The 17,155-nt window shown below is 44.7% G+C and overlaps 7 protein-coding genes across 11 annotated transcripts, besides 1 other annotated feature; 3 read left to right on the forward strand and 4 right to left on the reverse strand.

Moving 5' to 3' along the window:
• Positions 1–366: 366 nt before the first annotated feature.
• TSTA_124250 (uncharacterized protein) lies at positions 367–2,322 on the reverse strand. 2 transcript variants are annotated; one of them, XM_002482645.1, is made up of 3 exons: positions 1,858–2,322; positions 1,635–1,777; positions 367–1,558 (listed from the first exon to the last, which is right to left on the reverse strand). In XM_002482645.1, exons 1-3 carry the CDS (start codon positions 1,898–1,900, stop codon positions 671–673), a joined length of 1,074 nt encoding a protein of 357 aa, XP_002482690.1. In that variant the 5' UTR covers positions 1,901–2,322; the 3' UTR covers positions 367–670. The 2 variants fall into 2 exon arrangements, with proteins under 2 accessions (XP_002482690.1, XP_002482689.1); XM_002482644.1 differs by having other exon boundaries at positions 367–1,540; positions 1,635–2,322.
• Positions 2,323–2,479: 157 nt separating this feature from the next.
• Positions 2,480–3,819, reverse strand: TSTA_124260 (uncharacterized protein; the record flags this gene model as incomplete). Its single annotated transcript, XM_002482646.1, has 3 exons — positions 2,480–3,054; positions 3,114–3,646; positions 3,689–3,819. 3 exons carry the CDS (start codon positions 3,817–3,819, stop codon positions 2,711–2,713), a joined length of 1,008 nt encoding a protein of 335 aa, XP_002482691.1. The 3' UTR covers positions 2,480–2,710.
• A 2,684-nt stretch (positions 3,820–6,503) lies between these two features.
• TSTA_124270 (uncharacterized protein) lies at positions 6,504–7,327 on the forward strand (the record flags this gene model as incomplete). The annotated part of the gene is made up of 2 exons (XM_002482647.1): positions 6,504–7,234; positions 7,267–7,327. 2 exons carry the CDS (start codon positions 6,504–6,506, stop codon positions 7,325–7,327), a joined length of 792 nt encoding a protein of 263 aa, XP_002482692.1.
• A 1,172-nt stretch (positions 7,328–8,499) lies between these two features.
• Positions 8,500–8,519: a microsatellite.
• A 785-nt stretch (positions 8,520–9,304) lies between these two features.
• On the forward strand, positions 9,305–11,046 carry TSTA_124280 (developmental regulator VelB). The gene is made up of 3 exons (XM_002482648.1): positions 9,305–9,707; positions 9,753–10,324; positions 10,390–11,046. Exons 1-3 carry the CDS (start codon positions 9,471–9,473, stop codon positions 10,652–10,654), a joined length of 1,074 nt encoding a protein of 357 aa, XP_002482693.1. The 5' UTR covers positions 9,305–9,470; the 3' UTR covers positions 10,655–11,046.
• Positions 11,047–11,727: 681 nt separating this feature from the next.
• Positions 11,728–12,511, reverse strand: TSTA_124290 (uncharacterized protein; the record flags this gene model as incomplete). The annotated part of the gene is made up of 2 exons (XM_002482649.1): positions 11,728–11,822; positions 11,872–12,511. 2 exons carry the CDS (start codon positions 12,509–12,511, stop codon positions 11,728–11,730), a joined length of 735 nt encoding a protein of 244 aa, XP_002482694.1.
• A 1,656-nt stretch (positions 12,512–14,167) lies between these two features.
• Positions 14,168–14,956, forward strand: TSTA_124300 (uncharacterized protein; the record flags this gene model as incomplete). The annotated part of the gene is made up of 2 exons (XM_002482650.1): positions 14,168–14,829; positions 14,854–14,956. 2 exons carry the CDS (start codon positions 14,168–14,170, stop codon positions 14,954–14,956), a joined length of 765 nt encoding a protein of 254 aa, XP_002482695.1.
• Positions 14,957–14,964: 8 nt separating this feature from the next.
• On the reverse strand, positions 14,965–16,876 carry TSTA_124310 (MFS transporter, putative). 4 transcript variants are annotated; one of them, XM_002482651.1, is made up of 5 exons: positions 16,727–16,876; positions 16,413–16,673; positions 15,799–16,347; positions 15,485–15,752; positions 14,965–15,430 (listed from the first exon to the last, which is right to left on the reverse strand). In XM_002482651.1, the coding sequence occupies exons 1-5, from the start codon at positions 16,817–16,819 to the stop codon at positions 15,132–15,134; spliced, it is 1,470 nt and encodes a 489-aa protein (XP_002482696.1). In that variant the 5' UTR covers positions 16,820–16,876; the 3' UTR covers positions 14,965–15,131. The 4 variants fall into 4 exon arrangements, with proteins under 4 accessions (XP_002482696.1, XP_002482698.1, XP_002482699.1 ...); XM_002482653.1 differs by having other exon boundaries at positions 14,965–15,752; XM_002482654.1 differs by having other exon boundaries at positions 15,799–16,673.
• Between the last annotated feature and the right edge of the window lie 279 nt (positions 16,877–17,155).

Here is a 17,155-nt window from a genome sequence, read left to right on the forward strand (position 1 = left end):
GGGTCATCAAGCACCAATCACTGATACCCCTTCAAACCCTCCAAAGTAGCTGGAATACTTCATCAAATGGGTGTATTCACGGGCGATCCTCTCACAAGTATGCCACCTCGCAACTCGATCTGCACGGGATACTATTGTGAACTCTGGAACTTCAAGAGAAGCATCTACAGCAATGAGGTTTCGGTTTCTCATGCCAGTATAGGGGGTTGGAGTTTCTTTGACACCACCGGAGTGAATTTGTTTGTCCTAGGAACCCAAAGTCATATTGATAGAAATAACATGGGTGCGAAATGGAACGAGCATGATCGGTTGTCTTCGAGGAATTGGAGTCGTTGTTCTGTTAAACGGTGGAAAAGTACTCTGATGCCTCTCTCTTCCGGTTGAGCGCGTCTGGCAAAGATTGTTCAGTCTGCGTTCCGTTATACCAGAATATAAGTGGCTAAGATTTGTGACCACCTACCAAGCATCACAGGAGGTATCGGTAGCCCAAAAATTTCTTATTGGAGACCTACTTTGATTTACAGCGATGGAACTCGCCTCCGCAAATAGGTCGCGTCTACCGGGGACCCACGTAATAAATAGCCATTTCTTCGTTCTGAACCAAGTAACTGACTTATGCACTATCAATGTAAGCATTTTACTTACAAGGCATCACTAATCTTAGATGTCGTCACCAATTTCGTAATAAACTCTCGCAAACAGTCTTGAATTCCAAGAGGTTGTATCCCCGACGTGTCTCTTCACAATAATGCTCGGTATTATACCTACCCGTAAGATCTGATATTGGTGCCCACCTAGGAATAGTGAAAGAATGAACCGCGGTGACAAGTGTCTCGTAACTTATTCCGTAGAACGGAGGCTGGGGTCCAGGTAAAGAGAGGCCGTTCAAATGCATCTGTTTTTCTAATGCGCCTAATAACATTGAGCAGCAATCCAATGAGCAAGACCAGTCTTTACTTAGATACAAGTCACGCTGTTCTTTCAAACGTTTCATAACGTGCTGTATGTACCACTCTCTGTCGATATTTATCCTGTCTTGGTAGAGGATGTCAATAAAGGACGATGCCAAAACGTCGGAAAAGGACTTACTGAGCACATTGATAGGGATTGGAAGACCCAAATTTGTTATTGGAGCATTACATTTTGTCATAGCAATGGAGGCCGATTTCGCGAACAGTTCTCGTTTGTCAAAAAAACACGATACAAACAGCCACAGCATCAAATCACGTGAATACTCCGTGGGAAAGGCTGGTTCCAATTTCTCAATCCATAAATTCGCAAAAAATGCGACTGTATTCTTGCACGCATAGTAATCAGCCATCACTGCAATCTTTGCCAGCATTTCCAGAGTAACGCTGCTGGGCAAATCGTGATGTTGGCAATGAAGGATTCGCAGAAAGAGTAAAAATGCATCTAGATCCCAGTCCTCCACGACGAGATCTATTGAACCCTTCTTAGCGAAAATTTCGCTTTCCTTCCATCCACCCGAAAGGGTCTTTTTCAGTACTGGCGACGCTAACATTAGATGTTTAGCAGACACCTGGATACGAATGTACTCCTATTTTTCAGGGGAAGGCATCAATCAGCGTGTTAACTTCCCATGAGAAGAATTATTTCAAAGACTAAAAACAAACCTTTGCACTATCCAACTTGGCCTTCTTCTTCGGAGGCTTTTTGACAGCTTTCTTGGGAGTCGGTTTGCCGATCTTCTTCTCGTCCCAGACGGCGAATGGAGCATTCGCATTGCCCAGGAGAAACATCACTTCTCCATCTGGATCTATCACGTGGTTTTTATTCTTAGTTGGTTGATCCATTATTGCACACCGAGATAGGTAGGGGTGTTCATAATAATGAAACCTTTGCTGTTCAATTTTTGTGTAGTTATGGCAGTCTCATACATAGCGAGGTTGATTATTATTTGGTTCAACTAATCATAGTTGCAGTTTGTTGTGTTAACACGTGATCATTATCTAGTATCGAAATTTGCTATGTACTAGCACGAACTCAGTTAAGCTCAACACCCAAGGACGCCTTATAGTGGGAAATATTGATATTGACCTAATTCTATGCATGCTCCTATCTACATCTTGATGGGATTTTGGACACTATTTATACTTGAGAATCCTATACAGACAATATTCACACAATCTCAATAGAAGATTCTCGATATAGAGCTGTAAAATTGATTCGTAGGCTCAATCTTGTGTCTTCAGTTCTCGAATTTTCCTTGTATCAATGTTGTAGGCTTTCCTTGATTAGGTTTAGCTTACCTAATCCTCGAAATCTAGTGGGGCAGAAATAGCTAGCATGGCTTATTGATAAGAAGTAGATAAGAGCTGCCAGCAATAGTGAAAATTCCTTTGTGTCGGTAGATGTATGTACAGCTTCAATATGGAACTGTCAGTTTATCTACGTCTAGGTCGCTAGCACTAGACACGTAGAACAGCTAATCCGACGAGCTGACGAGCCTGATCAATATGGTATGGAATTCCTGATATTGATGACTGCCCCCCAAGAATAAGGGGATAACTAGCTAGATATATATGCGGCACGCATGTGCCGCGTCGGACTAACTAATATCCAGTGCCGAAACGCGTAGGGTCGACATTCACGTTCCGACAAGAACAAATACCTTATCTGATCCGGGCAAGCTATAACGACGACAGCTTAAAACTCGGTGAAGGTGGAAATCCGCTGAGACACGCGAAAATCAAGAGTAGTAATTAATGTTGAGTCCTTGCATGTCCGTGGACAGCTTGAGCTGGTCATAGCCTCTACCCGAGGGAATGCAAGAATGGTCGTCAGACCATTCTGGTGCCTTGAAGGCCCGAATCTTGTTGACCAGATCCTTATAACTGAAACCGACGAAAGGAGGGACTGGTTCGGGTGATAAACCATTGGCAAACATCTGTTTTTCAAGCCCACCCAGCAACATTGATGTACATTCAAATGCATATTCGCAGGCCCAGCTGTCACCGAGAAAGATGCTCCGTTGTTTCTGAAGTGCAGCAAGGACCGACTGGATGGCTTTCTCTCTTTTCTCATTCAAATTGTCTACAAAATAATCAGTCTTCCAATCTTTTTTTTGAAGAGAATCAGTTCTCCAAACTTACCGATCAATTTCGCAGGAAGTGGAAGTCCCAAACTCGATATCCGAGTCGTGCTATTCAGAATGGAAACTTGGGTCGCCGACCTGAAAGCCTCGGATCGTTTAAAAACCCATGCGATGCATAACCAAAGCATAAGATCTCGATTCCAGATCAAATCACCGGGTGTTTCATCATACCACACACTCGTGAAAAATTCCATTGCATCTCTGCACCCATAATAGTCCGCCAGAACAGCAATTTTTGCAAAGAGTTCCAAACTGACTTTACGAGGTACCTCTTTATTCCGACAATGAAGTATCCGCAAGAATATCAAGAAAGCTTCGGGATCCCATCCATGCACAGCGAGTTCAGTAGATCCCTTGTTAAGGAAGGTATTACTCTCTTTCCAACCTCCAACTAACATGCTTTTGAAAACTGGTGAAGCAAGGGTGAGGTGTTTGGCAGAGACTCGTATGCGGAAACATTCTTCTTCCTCTACTTCCACTTCAGTCTCTGATTCTTGTGCATTATCCTGACTGGGCACTTCAGATGTTATGCTAAATATAATGTCAACCATGGCACATAACACTCATACAAACTCAATCCAGAAATACCTTTTCTCCCCCTCATCCCCCTTCTCGTCCGGCCACACTGCGAACGGAAGATTGGCATCTTTCAAGACGAGAATCACCTCTCCATCGGGATCAATTATATGCGTTGGATTGTCCATTTCTGCAGTAATTCTCATCTACAGATGAGAATAAGATTTAAGCATAGTTTGATGATGTTAAAGTTCTTCTCCGCGTGCTTGCCTCCAGATTTTGTTGATCCTTGGGTGGGTCATTTCCATAGTCACAATCTAACCAATAGAATCGCACTGATAACAGTATGTACCGCTTATCGGCTATATCCATTGAAAAGGTACTGCGATAGAAGGTTTCATATTAGAATAGCCATGTATCGGCACAATGTGTGTCGATGTTGTGTAGCTAGCTAAGAGATGCCAGGCGAGCCAGACTCCAGCCCTGGTAACCCTCCCCTATATGGTGCTAAGCTTAATCCGGGACCGATGGCGTCGTCTAGGGTTCATGTTGTTTGTGCTGCACGGCGTAGCGCGAGTGCGCTGAAAAGAGAGTTAAAGAACTATCAGATACGTACTCAGAGTAAGGAGTAAGCTATCAAGCTTAAAGCACAAACGAATCTAGACCACCCGGAGATAAGATCAGATTGAGACTGCAAGTAGTAGGGCTCCAAGCACAAAAGCAGCAAATAGCGGATACTGATATATTTCGGCCGGAACCAGATTCTCATGGCCTGTTTACATCATTGACTCGTTTCGTTCTTTTTTCGAGCAGAGTCGCTGCTTTATCCGAACTTCCGTGGTTACTCCGGAAGCTGTCCGTTACCGAGCCTGCACGTGACCTGACCGGACGAAAAGACCCAGCTTATATCCGTCCGCTCAAAGCTCGGGTTTCTAGTCTGGGTTAGGTTTAGCGCAGAGTTATGCGCATCAAAAATCGCACTTTTATCGAATCCGAAGCACCGACGTACCGACTCCGCGGGTGAAAAAGTCTAGATACCGATGATTAATCATTATTCCATTATCCTAAACAGGCTGATGGACAATACATTATGTGAGCATCAAGCAACAAATCATACTCTAGGATCTAGACATTCACTATCAGACGAGGGAAAGTAAAGACAAGAGAGAGGGAAAAAAAAAACCTTGATTGAAAAAAACTCAATCTATACGTACATGTAGCCCTCCATAAGGCATCTAGGGCTGTTTTTAAAAAGTCTTTTAACAATTGTGGAGGGGTGCAGGTGGACGGTAGGGCAGACATAACTGGTCAATGCGAGCAGTGTGACTCAGCTGAGTCAGTTCAGCCTCAAGAAGCTTCCCCAGCAGAAATGTCCTCCGTACGTACATAGTACAATCAGATAGGCACGAATATGACGGAGGGCTGGCCCTTGATTCAGGATTGTATCCACTCTCGTATAGAAAACTTTGAAGCCTTCGCAACTGTAGCAACAGAAGCGAGCGGTAAGGAGGCTGAGTATGTTTCGTTTCAGCCTCAGGGCAGGCACCAGGCATTCCTCGTTGAAACTGGGGAATTGTGGTGAGAATCGCATTCGTTACTGAGAATGGGATGGTTAGTGTTGGTCGCTTTAAGTAGAAAATAAAACTGAAAGCCTTGAGAATTAGGCATCATGAATCATTGAAGATCTGCATGCATGATTCTGCAAGGTGATTGGTCGATATGGGAAAATGGGCATAACTGAATCAATGCGATCCAGCCTTATGATTGGCTTGTGCTTCGGATCAGCTGGGCTGCCTGGACAACGGAGTTAACTCGCAGTGATCGACCATCAGGCAGACTTGTCACATCGACAAACAGTTGTTTTTAGCAACTGCTTCGGATCCAAGAATATTTCAAATTAAATTCGTATATGATGCACTCATGATATATGCAAACACAAAATTAATAATCACAACCCATGGCTCAGAATTAGTCACCTCGGATGAATTGGAGAAAAAAAAAAGGCTGATTGCTAAGCGGGTCTGTCGTCCAATCGTGGGGCCTGCAGATTTTTTCCCAGTAAAGTGGTGCCAAGCACGGAGACTACTATGTAAGATGAGTAATACCCGCCTGGAATTAAGGGTTTACGGTTTAAGGCGGCACCAGATGGAAAAAGGTCGAATCCGAAAGCGACACAGCTTGATTTTAAATCCGGACGGGTTTGTCAGTGAGCTTTGACCCTAAACCTACGTCGATGGTTAGTATGCATGTGTAGTGGTAGCGGTGTATCGAAAGAAAGAACTATCTAAGGGCGTAAAGTGTAGGAATGAATGAAAAGAATCAGACCATGGAGGAACATCCATGGTATGATGGCTATGTATGGAGTATGGCTAGGAAGATGGCTGTGGTCGGCCGTAAGATGCCTTTTTCGTAGGGTAAGCTTAACTCCAGCTCCGGCCGTAAAAAGCTGCCAACTTCCGACGCCGAGCTTGACAAATCCTTTCCTGGTTAGCGCGATGAGTCAGTTCGGCTCACGGATATGTGGACTTTTTGGCGCGATTGATGAGAAATCCGAAAGCCTAATTTTATGGTGATTTCTCATCGGAACATAAAAACAGCTGACTGCCCTGCATTCTTTTTCAGATCCATCACACAGAACAACCAACAGCTACAACAAAACCATCAGACAAGATAACACAGAACAAGTCAAGACAAAGAACGTCGATAGTTCATCAGCAAGCCAATCAGCCACGACGACCTCCACGTTTCACCCTACACCGCCCACTCGCTGCCCTCGCTGCGGAAAAAGCAAATTTAAAAAAAAGCTCTGACTCACTCGGCCTTTTCACACTTCACCACACACATATATATACAGAACAGCCAACCAACTAAAATGGCTCCCTCTCTACTCTCCAACACATCCTTCCTCCCCCGTCGTCCAGATCAACCCAAGAAGAAAATGAGCATCACTCAGACTTACTACCTGGCCCACACCGCCCGCAGCAAGCTCTCCAAGGAGGCTGCCCGCTCTGATCATGATCTGCGTCTCCTCGTCGGCCACGCCAACCTCTTGGACTCGCTGATGCTGGATCTGGCCAATGCCGAACGCGAACAAGAACAATGGTTCAACAACACCGTTCGCAACGCTACCAAAAAGGCTCAACCTTCACACATTCGATGGGCTGATACTATTGAGGAGGAGTCAATGGAGGACGATGTCTCCGACGATGACTCGGATATGAGCGACGATGATTACTCGGATTATGATGAGGAGGAAGAAGACGATGAGGAGAAGTTTGAAGATCTTACTGCTATCTACACTGCTGCCGCAGTCGCTAAACCACTCCGCCGCGCTGCTTCCCCTCCTGCCCTCATCTCAATGAACGAGGTTGCTTCTGACGAGGAAGAGGAAGAGGAAGAAGCCGCTCGTCTCACATTAACTCGCTCTCCCTCACGAACACAATCTCCTCCCGGATTAACTGAGGATCTCTCCTCGGACGACGAGGAAGACTCTATGCCTCCCTCACCCGAACAACTTACCATGGATGCCTTTGCTTCTACCTCGGGAAAAAAACAACCCGCAACACAAACCAATCTGCTCAGCGAGACAGAGTCGCAATCACTGTTTGAAGAGCATGGCTTTATTCATCATCAAGGCACAATGATTCCTGCCTATTGATTTTGAAAACAAAAGTCTTGCTTCTTTATGACTATTGATTTGTTATGAATATATACCCCAGCGACATCTGATCTAATGAGCATCCTCCGGCGTTTTTATTTTTGGAATAAGCGATACATTTGAGCATTGCATTGCATGGAATAACAGGGCCTGTATCGTCTATGAATTGACGTATTTTTCCTTTTTTTTGGTTACGATTTTCTCTACTCATGATTCACTCTTCTCATGATATCGATCTCCCGGTTTATGGTTGAGACGACTATATAGCTTGAATATCAACGGATGACTCCATAATACTTTTCTCTGTAAATCTCTGTAAATCTCAGTAGACTTAATACCCTATACCCACTTAGGAAAGACCTATGCCTTAAGACGGCTAGCCTCTAATCAGATGAGTCAGTCATTCTCCCGAGGAAAAGAGGATCAGTACCTAGGTATCGGCAGAACGGCATCGCTAAGTGGATAACATACAGGAACACATGACCCTCAAAATTTGTTTCTTTTTCTACTCCACACTCTGAGTCAGTGAGTGTCTTCTCCGCTTCACGATTGTTTTCAGTCTACTTCGTACGCACGTATTCGGTCAGTGGGAACTGAGGTATATCTGATTTGATGGATAGACGTCTGTGATACTAGTCGGATTCATACGGATGAGATGGCACATGGCAAGTGGCACATGAATTGAGTCTCTACAGAGGCATGAGGAATCCTCTCATGTGGCCCTCGGGTATTCCCATGTGGTTCCGATGCTGGCAGCTTCGTCCGTGGACATTGACGATCTGCAATCGGATAGAATGGAATGATTGGGATCACGTGTACATATTCATTGCAGCCGGCTCCTTGCAGAGCACGTCTATACTCCGTACAATTCGTCTGAATAGTCGTGTGCATGAATGCCCAAGCTTCTAGATAAAACGATTGTAACATCTGTGCATTACCTGACTACATCCATAGTGCATAAGTATACGATTGACCAATCCCTTGCGGAATCAGCACTGACAAGTAATCACTCTGTCAAGAACCCATCATACACACTGACACAGAGATCAAATCATCTGATAACCCCAATAAATCGACTGGACACTCCGAATGATGTGCATAATCTCTAACCAGGATCCGGTTAGCGTTGCAAGTACCATTGTCGGAACTCGGAAGATCGCCGGCCCGGCAAGTTCGGCGTCTTTTGGTGCCTGGATTCTAGACTATCAGGTTATCTTATCTTATCTTATCATGTTTCAATTGTCTGATATCATAAATGTGGCTAGAGTGTGGTCTTGTTTGCCACTACGCACGAAGGAGTCTGTTTGATTAGATTAGATCGATATGTGCGATGAATGTTGAATATTATTGAGTTGCAGTGAGATGTAATGATCATACTAAGTGGCAGAAGTGTACTTTGTCAAGATACGATTCAGTCGAGGTGCGAATTTCAGCCAGCAGTCTCTTATTATATGACCTCTAGTCTCTACAGAATAGGTACGGAGTTATGGGTTAGTATTGTATTAAGTTCCCATCTTAGAAGTAGCATTGCATCACAATCACTCCTACACTTTGAGAAGCAATAGACTTTACCGGACTTTGTGCATTAAGCTTCTTCTGCATACGCATATTGGTTACATTCATCCAGTCTCTGTATACAGTTGGATATTAACGAAGCATTGCACTCGAATTGTCAAATGATATGATCGTCTCTTGTACAGTTATTCTCAATACTAGAGACAATAGAAGCACGTGACATACGGCCTACATCGATAGATGCTTTCTTGAGCGTAGGTGCTGTCTATTACATTTTCTGGCATCAACGATGAATCCCCAAGATGGTGCTCATTAGCTCCAGTTAACTTAAAATGCTTATTTGTGTTGCTCACAATGATCTCAGCGTAACGGCGTAACGGTCGAGACGATTACATAAAGCTTGATATCATTAGACTACCCCGCTAACCCCATCCGGCTAGCCGCTACCATTTCCAGGCGGCTCCTGCATTCTTCCATCCGTCTTGGGACTGACTTACGACGATGACGCTTGCAACAAAGACCAGATAAATCCACTTTTTTTCATTCGATCGCGGTTCATCTGATTACTCTTTACTACAAGAATCTATTCTTTTTTACCACTTCTACTACATATATTCGTTTCTCCATAGTCCTCACCGTGGTAAGCGTACCACGTTCGTCCGAACCATGTATACCGCCGTCGAGCATGACAGGTCCCAGCCAATTCCTCACCAGCCGCCACCTCTTTCTATGGATCGCATTGCTCCCCCGGGAGGCCCTGTGTACCCGACCTCAGTGACCGTGGCGCCTTTGCGCTCTACCGAACATCTAAAACCTGTTTCGACTATACACGGAGGTCGCATATGGTCGTTGCATGTTGTTCAGCAGCCTATTCGAGCACGTATGTGCGGATTCGGTGATAAGGTGGGTTACTAGGTACTCTCGGGAGAAAATGGCTAACAGATGTAGGACCGACGACCGATTACTCCCCCTCCCTGTATCAGATTGATTGTCAAAGACGCCAATACAGACAAAGAAATCGATATTAACGAAATCGATACCTCGTTTTATGTCCTCACGGTCGATTTATGGAACGCAGAAGGGACAAGTGAAGTCAACCTCGTCCGTCATTCGGCAAACTCACCGTCCATCTCTACCGCAACCTCGTCTTCATATCCACCTCCACAGGAAAGCAATATCTCGCCTACATATCCATCGTTTGCTGGTCAACATGGTTATCCGCAGCAGTCGTTAGGATATCATCAACAGGTTCCTGGTTATTACGGTCAGAATTCAATGTATCAAAACCCGTATGCTGCTGCTCCACCTCAGGGCGGTCCGTATTATGGAGGGGGCTATTATCAGGGTGGCATGCAAGCGCCTAATTTGTCACCTCAGTCTGCTGCTCCGGGAGGCATGTTTACAAGGAATTTGATTGGAAGTTTGAGTGCGAGTGCGTTCCGATTAACAGATCCGGATAATAAGATTGGCGTGTGGTTTATCTTGCAGGATTTGAGTGTTCGTACAGAGGGGACTTTTCGGTATGCCTCTTCCCCCCCCCCCTTCTTTTTGTTTTTATTATCCAGTTCTAACTAAAAATTTGCAGACTGAAAATGAACTTTGTCAACGTGGGAACATCGCAATCTCCAGGTGCTTCAGGTGCCCCCGTTCTCAATCACGGCTCCGCCCCTGTCCTTGCCTCTGTCTTCTCAGAACCATTTCAAGTCTTTTCCGCCAAGAAGTTCCCGGGTGTGATTGAGAGCACACCCTTGAGCAAGTGCTTCGCTTTACAAGGTATCAAAATCCCCATTCGCAAGGATGGTGTCAAGGGACGAGGGGTAGGCGGCGAAGGAGATGACGAATACGACTAAACCCTTTTTCTTCCCTTTCTGCTTTTTTTTTCTTACTTCTCCTTCATGCCCATGATTCTTTTCCTTTCTCTGGCTATACTTTTTTGCTCATTCTTGAATTATCATTAAAATTGATATCCGTTGGCTGGAGCTTAGGTGTTATGTTATTACTGGGGAAATTAAAAAGGGAACCACCTAGAGGCGGTGTTATATTGCTATTTTTCTTTGCCTGTCTGGTTATCTTATGGGAACCAGCACACAGAGGATTGTGTTACTAGGAAGGATTCGGCGTTCTCAGATATATCCATATCCTTACCCCTTTGTCTTGGCTTTGGTTGTTGTTGCTGGTTTGTGTCATTGCTAGATAGTTCTGATACTTGCTCAGGCAGATTGTTGAATGAAATGCGATTCAGTGAAGTGGGTATGACCGATGCTAGTAGTTGTTTACTCCGAGTCTTACCTAGATTCGTAATCTTAAGGGGCATGTATCCATGGACGTACAGGTTCATGGATGAATTAGCTCTGTCCTGCCTAGGCAGAATATCTCGGGTAGGTACTGTAAGAACCTTGGAAGAATTCACGGGATGTCGCCTCTAAACCTTGGTCTTTTGAGTATCATGAGATGTGGTTGAGGCCGCATGCGGAAAGCGTAACTAGTTACTCGGCTCGAGAACGCAATGCCAGCCACAGCTTCATAAAGCCCCCCACCCCACTCACGCCTGAGTTTGTAGCCTTCTTGAGTCAAGTACCGATTGAATTACTACTTCTGTCCTTAAATTTCTGCTGATGATTTGCTAGGATGCTACGCTTGCTTACGGAGTTTAGGCGCCAATCCCTATATAAGTATTGAGTTAGGGCTAGGGTTTAGGGCTAGGGGTACCGACTGACTGCTGAAGTAGATTAGAGTCTACTGATTTCCCTCTAGGTTACTTACATTTGACTTTTGTTGCGACCTATGATATGGGATGGAGAGCATCTGATTGGATACTACGTTAAGTATGACTGCTCGATGCTATGGATCTAATGAGTAGATAATGACATGAAACATGATTAGGCATGGAATCTCCAGCAAGACTAACATGTACTGCTCAAAACTAGCACATGCTATTTTGCGACAATTCCAGCTTCGGGCCACACCAAACTTTCCAGTGTCCTTTCCAGCGACTGCCATATGCTCGAAGGCGTTGTCCTGGAACGTTGCTTCCTAATAGCCTCCCCAACTTCCCAGAAATACGTACGCATTTTGGTAACATTGGTGGGATTTGCTGCGTCCGGAATCATGTTAATCTCGAATACCGGTACGATTCGCAGAAAGTCCTCGTCGCGCGAATCCAGCTGTCCAAGACTTATGTATGTGTTCTCACGCTCAAATTCCAAAGCCTTGCTGTAGAATATGTGACGTTTGACAAGTCTGAGTGACTGGGTTCTAATTTTGATATTGTTGTACCAATCTGTGAGATTGTCACCATTCTTCAACACTTTGGATTTGTCGATGCTGGAGTATTCGTTGTTATTGTGGCCCTTTTCAGGGCTGTCTTCATCGTCGTTGTCATTGTCATCACCATCTTCGGAACTGTCGAGAGGAAAAACTGAAAATATCGTCCCATTGTCCAGGTCCTCATACATTACTTCGTCTGCTTTTCGAGTTGTGCCTGTATCGTTATTATTTGACGCATTGCCAAGAGTGTCGCTTTCGGAACTCTCGCTGCTTGCCATGATGACATCGTCATCCATGTCTCGTTTTGGGGAATTCTTCTTTTTCACAGGGGTATCTCTAGATCTTGAGATTGCGATTCCGTGTAAAGGGACTGCTGTGGATGGCGACGGCTTGAAAGTATCGCCCATGGTGGGGTTGGGGTTAGTTGGGTCGAATGACATGGTGTCAATCTTTCAAGCTCGTTGTATTTCTTAAATGTCGATGATTCGTTGTCAAGAGTGTTGTTGCGTGGTTGACGGTAGATGAAGGACATGAAGCAAGTGGAAATACCATGGGCTTTTAGAGATGACAAGAACTACCTAGGTAGAACTGCTAACATGACACATGACCAACAGAGGTGTTTAACTGTTCTGAAATGAGCTCTCATATTCACATCATCAGTCTGATGAATAATGATGAGCATCACACATACCTAGGGGGAGATAATCTAAAGAAAGACCCATGGATGTGTCCTAATTCCAGAATAGATAGGTTTAGTTAATGATAATAGCTTCTATTACATAACTTTGTCAGCGCCCAGGCGCACATGTGTACTGAAACTGATATTCTACATTAATGCTTTCCATAGATTTAATTCTAGAAAATGCACTATGTTCTTAGGCTGTTTTCCCCTGCTTGATTCTAACTCTAGAGCAATCGCTACTGTTCTCTAGAAGCTCTTAAAATATGTATAGTCAAGTATATTATATTTCTGATCTGAAATTATAACCTTTACAGCTAACTAGTCTAAGCTTCTGGTGCATATATACTATTTCTTTTGCTCTAACAAGCTTTTCACGTGTAAACTTAAATTTAAATATGTAAAATCCTTTATTTCTAAGTAACACCATTTACAGCTGTTCCCTAATGCAGGTCCATAGACTGGAAATAATCCATCTTTAACTTCACATTCTCTATAACCTGCATGTAAGGAACTGATTTGGGAATATATATAGATTGGCGAGAACTTAACTAAAACTAGGAACTCGAAAGAGACATGAAAGAAAAGGAGAAACAAGAAAACAAGAAAGGGAACAACGACAGCTGATCCCCAGGAAGAACTGTATGGGCATGTTGAGCTCCTTGTAAGCTTCGTCCAGCACATGGTAGAGCTTCTAAACCGGCATAGCAGATACCATCGAACAAAGAACAGTGAGGCCGTACTCGTACAATGTAACAAAGAAACAATGGAAATAAGGCACCACATATAGCAATCAAGAAAGAACAGAGAACAATAAGAAGTTATTCTGAGCGCCAAGGTCCGAGTTAGGGTTGGAGCAAGAGCGATCCCTAACACTGCAAATCCAAACACCTGTACTGAGGTGGACAAAGGAACATAAACAGGGCCCAGGGTTTCCCAAATGCAGACATGACGAAGATTCCAGAGGATTTTGATAAGTACGTCGAGTCTCGCCGGGTTATCAAACAGTCTTGCCCAGGTGAGAGACAGCCTAGGTAGGTATGCTGTTGATACATCGAATTGAAATGGCAATCATCTCATTGATTCTTTATCTTATTATATCAGAAGGCTTAATGGATTTGTAATTAATTGATATTTACATAAAACTATCCAAAGAACACTATAAATTTCGTGAGATTCACACTTTATACTGTCATATTGCAATATTGCAGGATATAGTTTGCGTACGCTGATTGGCTGAGTTTGAGATCTCATTGGCACAAACCTTAACCTTCACCGGCAGCTTAACCAGAGATCAGTCAACTTTCTTTTGACCTCACTGTATTTTCTCCAAGAGGAAATTCACTTTTTCCACACAATCTACAACCTCATATGGGCTACCAACAAACGTTGACCAAAAGCAGAAGCTCTTCTCAATATGCCCTCCTCAGAAACAACCACAACCACAACTACGATGAAATTTCCAATATCACCCCGCATCCTCTCCTTGCTATTCACCTCGCTGTCCTCCCCTTCATCAAATAATCTACCAACGCGCCAATGGCACCTCCATCGTATCCTCCGCAGCGACAATCCTGCTGACATAAACGGCGAACTAAACGGAATAGCGACTTTCCATCCATTGCAACCCACACCTTCCGATGACAAACATGACGGGACACAAGGCTCATCCGCGTATAGACAAATAATATACAAGGAGGAAGGAGAAATGCCGAGTAGTGTAATGGGTATGGCAGGATTGAAGTGGACGAAAAAATACATTTGGCGGTTGAACGGTGCGAATGCATCTACAGAGCGAGAAGAAAATAATCCAGAAATGGGTGGAATTAGCGTCTGGTTCGTCAAGATAAAACCCAGCGAGGAGAGAAATGCCGACAGCCAAGACGAGCCAGATTATTTATTCCATGAATTCGATTTCAATTACTCACAAGAGGCAAAAGAAGAGAAAGAAACAGACACCACAAAACCAAAATTTGATCCGCCAACACCTCCGCCGTTGATTCTCCCTGCCCTCAGGGACAAATATCCAGAGACGACAGTGATTCAAGCGACAGGGGATCATCTCTGTGTCAAGGATATGTATTATACGGCTTATTCGTTTAGGATCGTACCGGAAACGGGGGAAGTGTTGAGTTGGGCTAGTAGACATGTTGTCAAGGGGCCGAAGAAGAATCAGGATATTTTGAATCTATATTCAATTCAATAGTTATGAAATGGTCTTGGAACGTGCCTTGCACTCGTCATAGATTGCTGTCCAATCATGGATGAGTACACCTATCTACCTAGGTGCGGTTCTCTATATCCTTCTGGTGGCTCGAACTAACTTGGCTTCAGATCACCCGCTCCATCTAACGTGTATATCATGCACTCCAGAGCGAAGTCTAAGTAGTGTATATAAAGTCTGGTCGCATATCTCCCAGATCCCTAATCTCCTCTTCACTCAAACCTTCGATACGATAATCCCGATCACCACGTTGTCGCTTCCTGTTCTCGATTCGGAGCAGGATCGTTTGCAAGATTGATCCGCCGAGGAGGAACAGCACAAGATATGCAAGGACGGTACTGTGACCCGGGTAGAAGTTGGGTGAATCTTTGCCACGGTATATATTTGACGAAACAATGCCGTTAAGGTTACCCCAACCGATCACAATACCCAGTGTGACACCACGTTTGTACACGCCTGTACGCCGCTTGTTAGTCATGAATCAGTTGGATCATAAGACGACCGACTTACCTTCAACGTTGTTGCTGGTCCAAGAAATCGTGTTGGAAATGCAAGGATAAATGCCCATCGCGCCGAGGAAAACACCTGCGTAACGAGTACCAGCAGTCTTTGCACCGAGAAGCATCGCAAAACCAATTGCACCAATGATGGAAACAATAATGTTACAGAGTCCTCTTGCCCGCGTGCGATCGGCAATGTAACCAATTGCGACAGTTAGCACTGCAGCAACTGCGTATGGAGGGACACTCAGGAGCTGCGCTCTGGTCGAAGAGTAACCCTATCTTCGTCAGCAAGGCTTTTATTTACTACGGAGTTGAACTTACTAGTTCTGCGATGATTGTCGGAATGAACAGGGAAAAAGCATACAAAGGTCCATCGGCACCCATGTAAATGATCGCGCTCACATATGTCTTCCAGTCTTTCAAACTAGCCCACACATATGACGACTTCCACTCTTCGTGCTGCCCGCTGGCTTGCTGATCCATCATCAGTCGTCTGGTAACTCGCTGACGATCAGCATCCGAGAGGAAGGTTGCTTTATCCGGAAAGTCAACAACGAGCCAAAATGACAAGACACCCAACACGATTGTGGCCAAGCCCTCTAAGATGAAAATCCACGACCAGCCGGCTTTCCCACCGATGCCGTCCATCCGTGCGATTGCAGCAGCTAAGAGTCCACCGAATGAACCAGCAAGAGCGGCAGCAGAAAAGAAGATAGCCATGCGTACACCGAACTCGGATCTCTTATACCAACATGAGAGGTAGTAGCTTATACCGGGGAAAAGGCCGGCTTCGGCTAGACCAAGAAACCAACGGGCAGCCATAAGACCAGAGAAGTTATGAACAAGGCCCATTGTTGTCATACATATTCCCTAGAGAACCCAAATTGATGATTAGCTCCCATCCTCTTGGGGACCGACACCAGTCTCAGACTTACCCAGATTATAATAATGGACGCAATGAAAATCTTCGGTTTGGTCCGTTTCAACAAAACATTTGTCAAAGGCTCAAAGACAGAGTACGATATAAAGAAGATTGTAAGGGTTGCGTTGTATTGGTTGTTGCTCATGTGCAGAGCCTGCTGCAGACCTTCAATCTTTGCGTTTCCCACATTTGTGCGATCGAGGAATGCAGCAAGGTACAGCAGCGATAGCCAAGGAATAAGCCGAAGGTCTAGCTTCCACAGTAATTTGCGATCCTGCAACAGACAGTAAGCTTGAGTCCTGAATTGGAGTGGATTTGTCATCTCACAATGATTGCTCTTTCTCCCTCAGTCAACCCCTCGTCTGGATCCCCAACGAATTCGGCATGAATCTCCGACGGCTTTTCTAATTCCACGTCCATAGTTGAATAAATGAAAAAAGTTTTTTTCCGTGTATAGATTCTAAGCACCCGGCAGACGGAGAAAACAAGACGTTACAGGAAGTGGGAAACCTTTCCAATTTATCTTCCGGTCATTCGAACGATTATAGCGCTGCAGTAATAGGCAGGTCGACCGAGAGGCCCAATTCCCCAGACCATATACGAGGGGCAACCTCGTGTGCGAATCCCTGCTCTTCATGGCTCGGGCTCTGCGCATTGTACGCAATCGCTCTAATCCAGCCGCAACTTCTCTAAAAGGAAAAGAACGACGACCGAAGGAATGATAGAGAGACAGTGCCAAGCCAGAAGTCTCGCACA

This window comes from Talaromyces stipitatus, genomic scaffold (genome assembly GCF_000003125.1).
Source record: "Talaromyces stipitatus ATCC 10500 scf_1105507295555 genomic scaffold, whole genome shotgun sequence".
In the NCBI taxonomy this organism is placed as follows: Eukaryota; Fungi; Ascomycota; class Eurotiomycetes; order Eurotiales; family Trichocomaceae; genus Talaromyces; species Talaromyces stipitatus.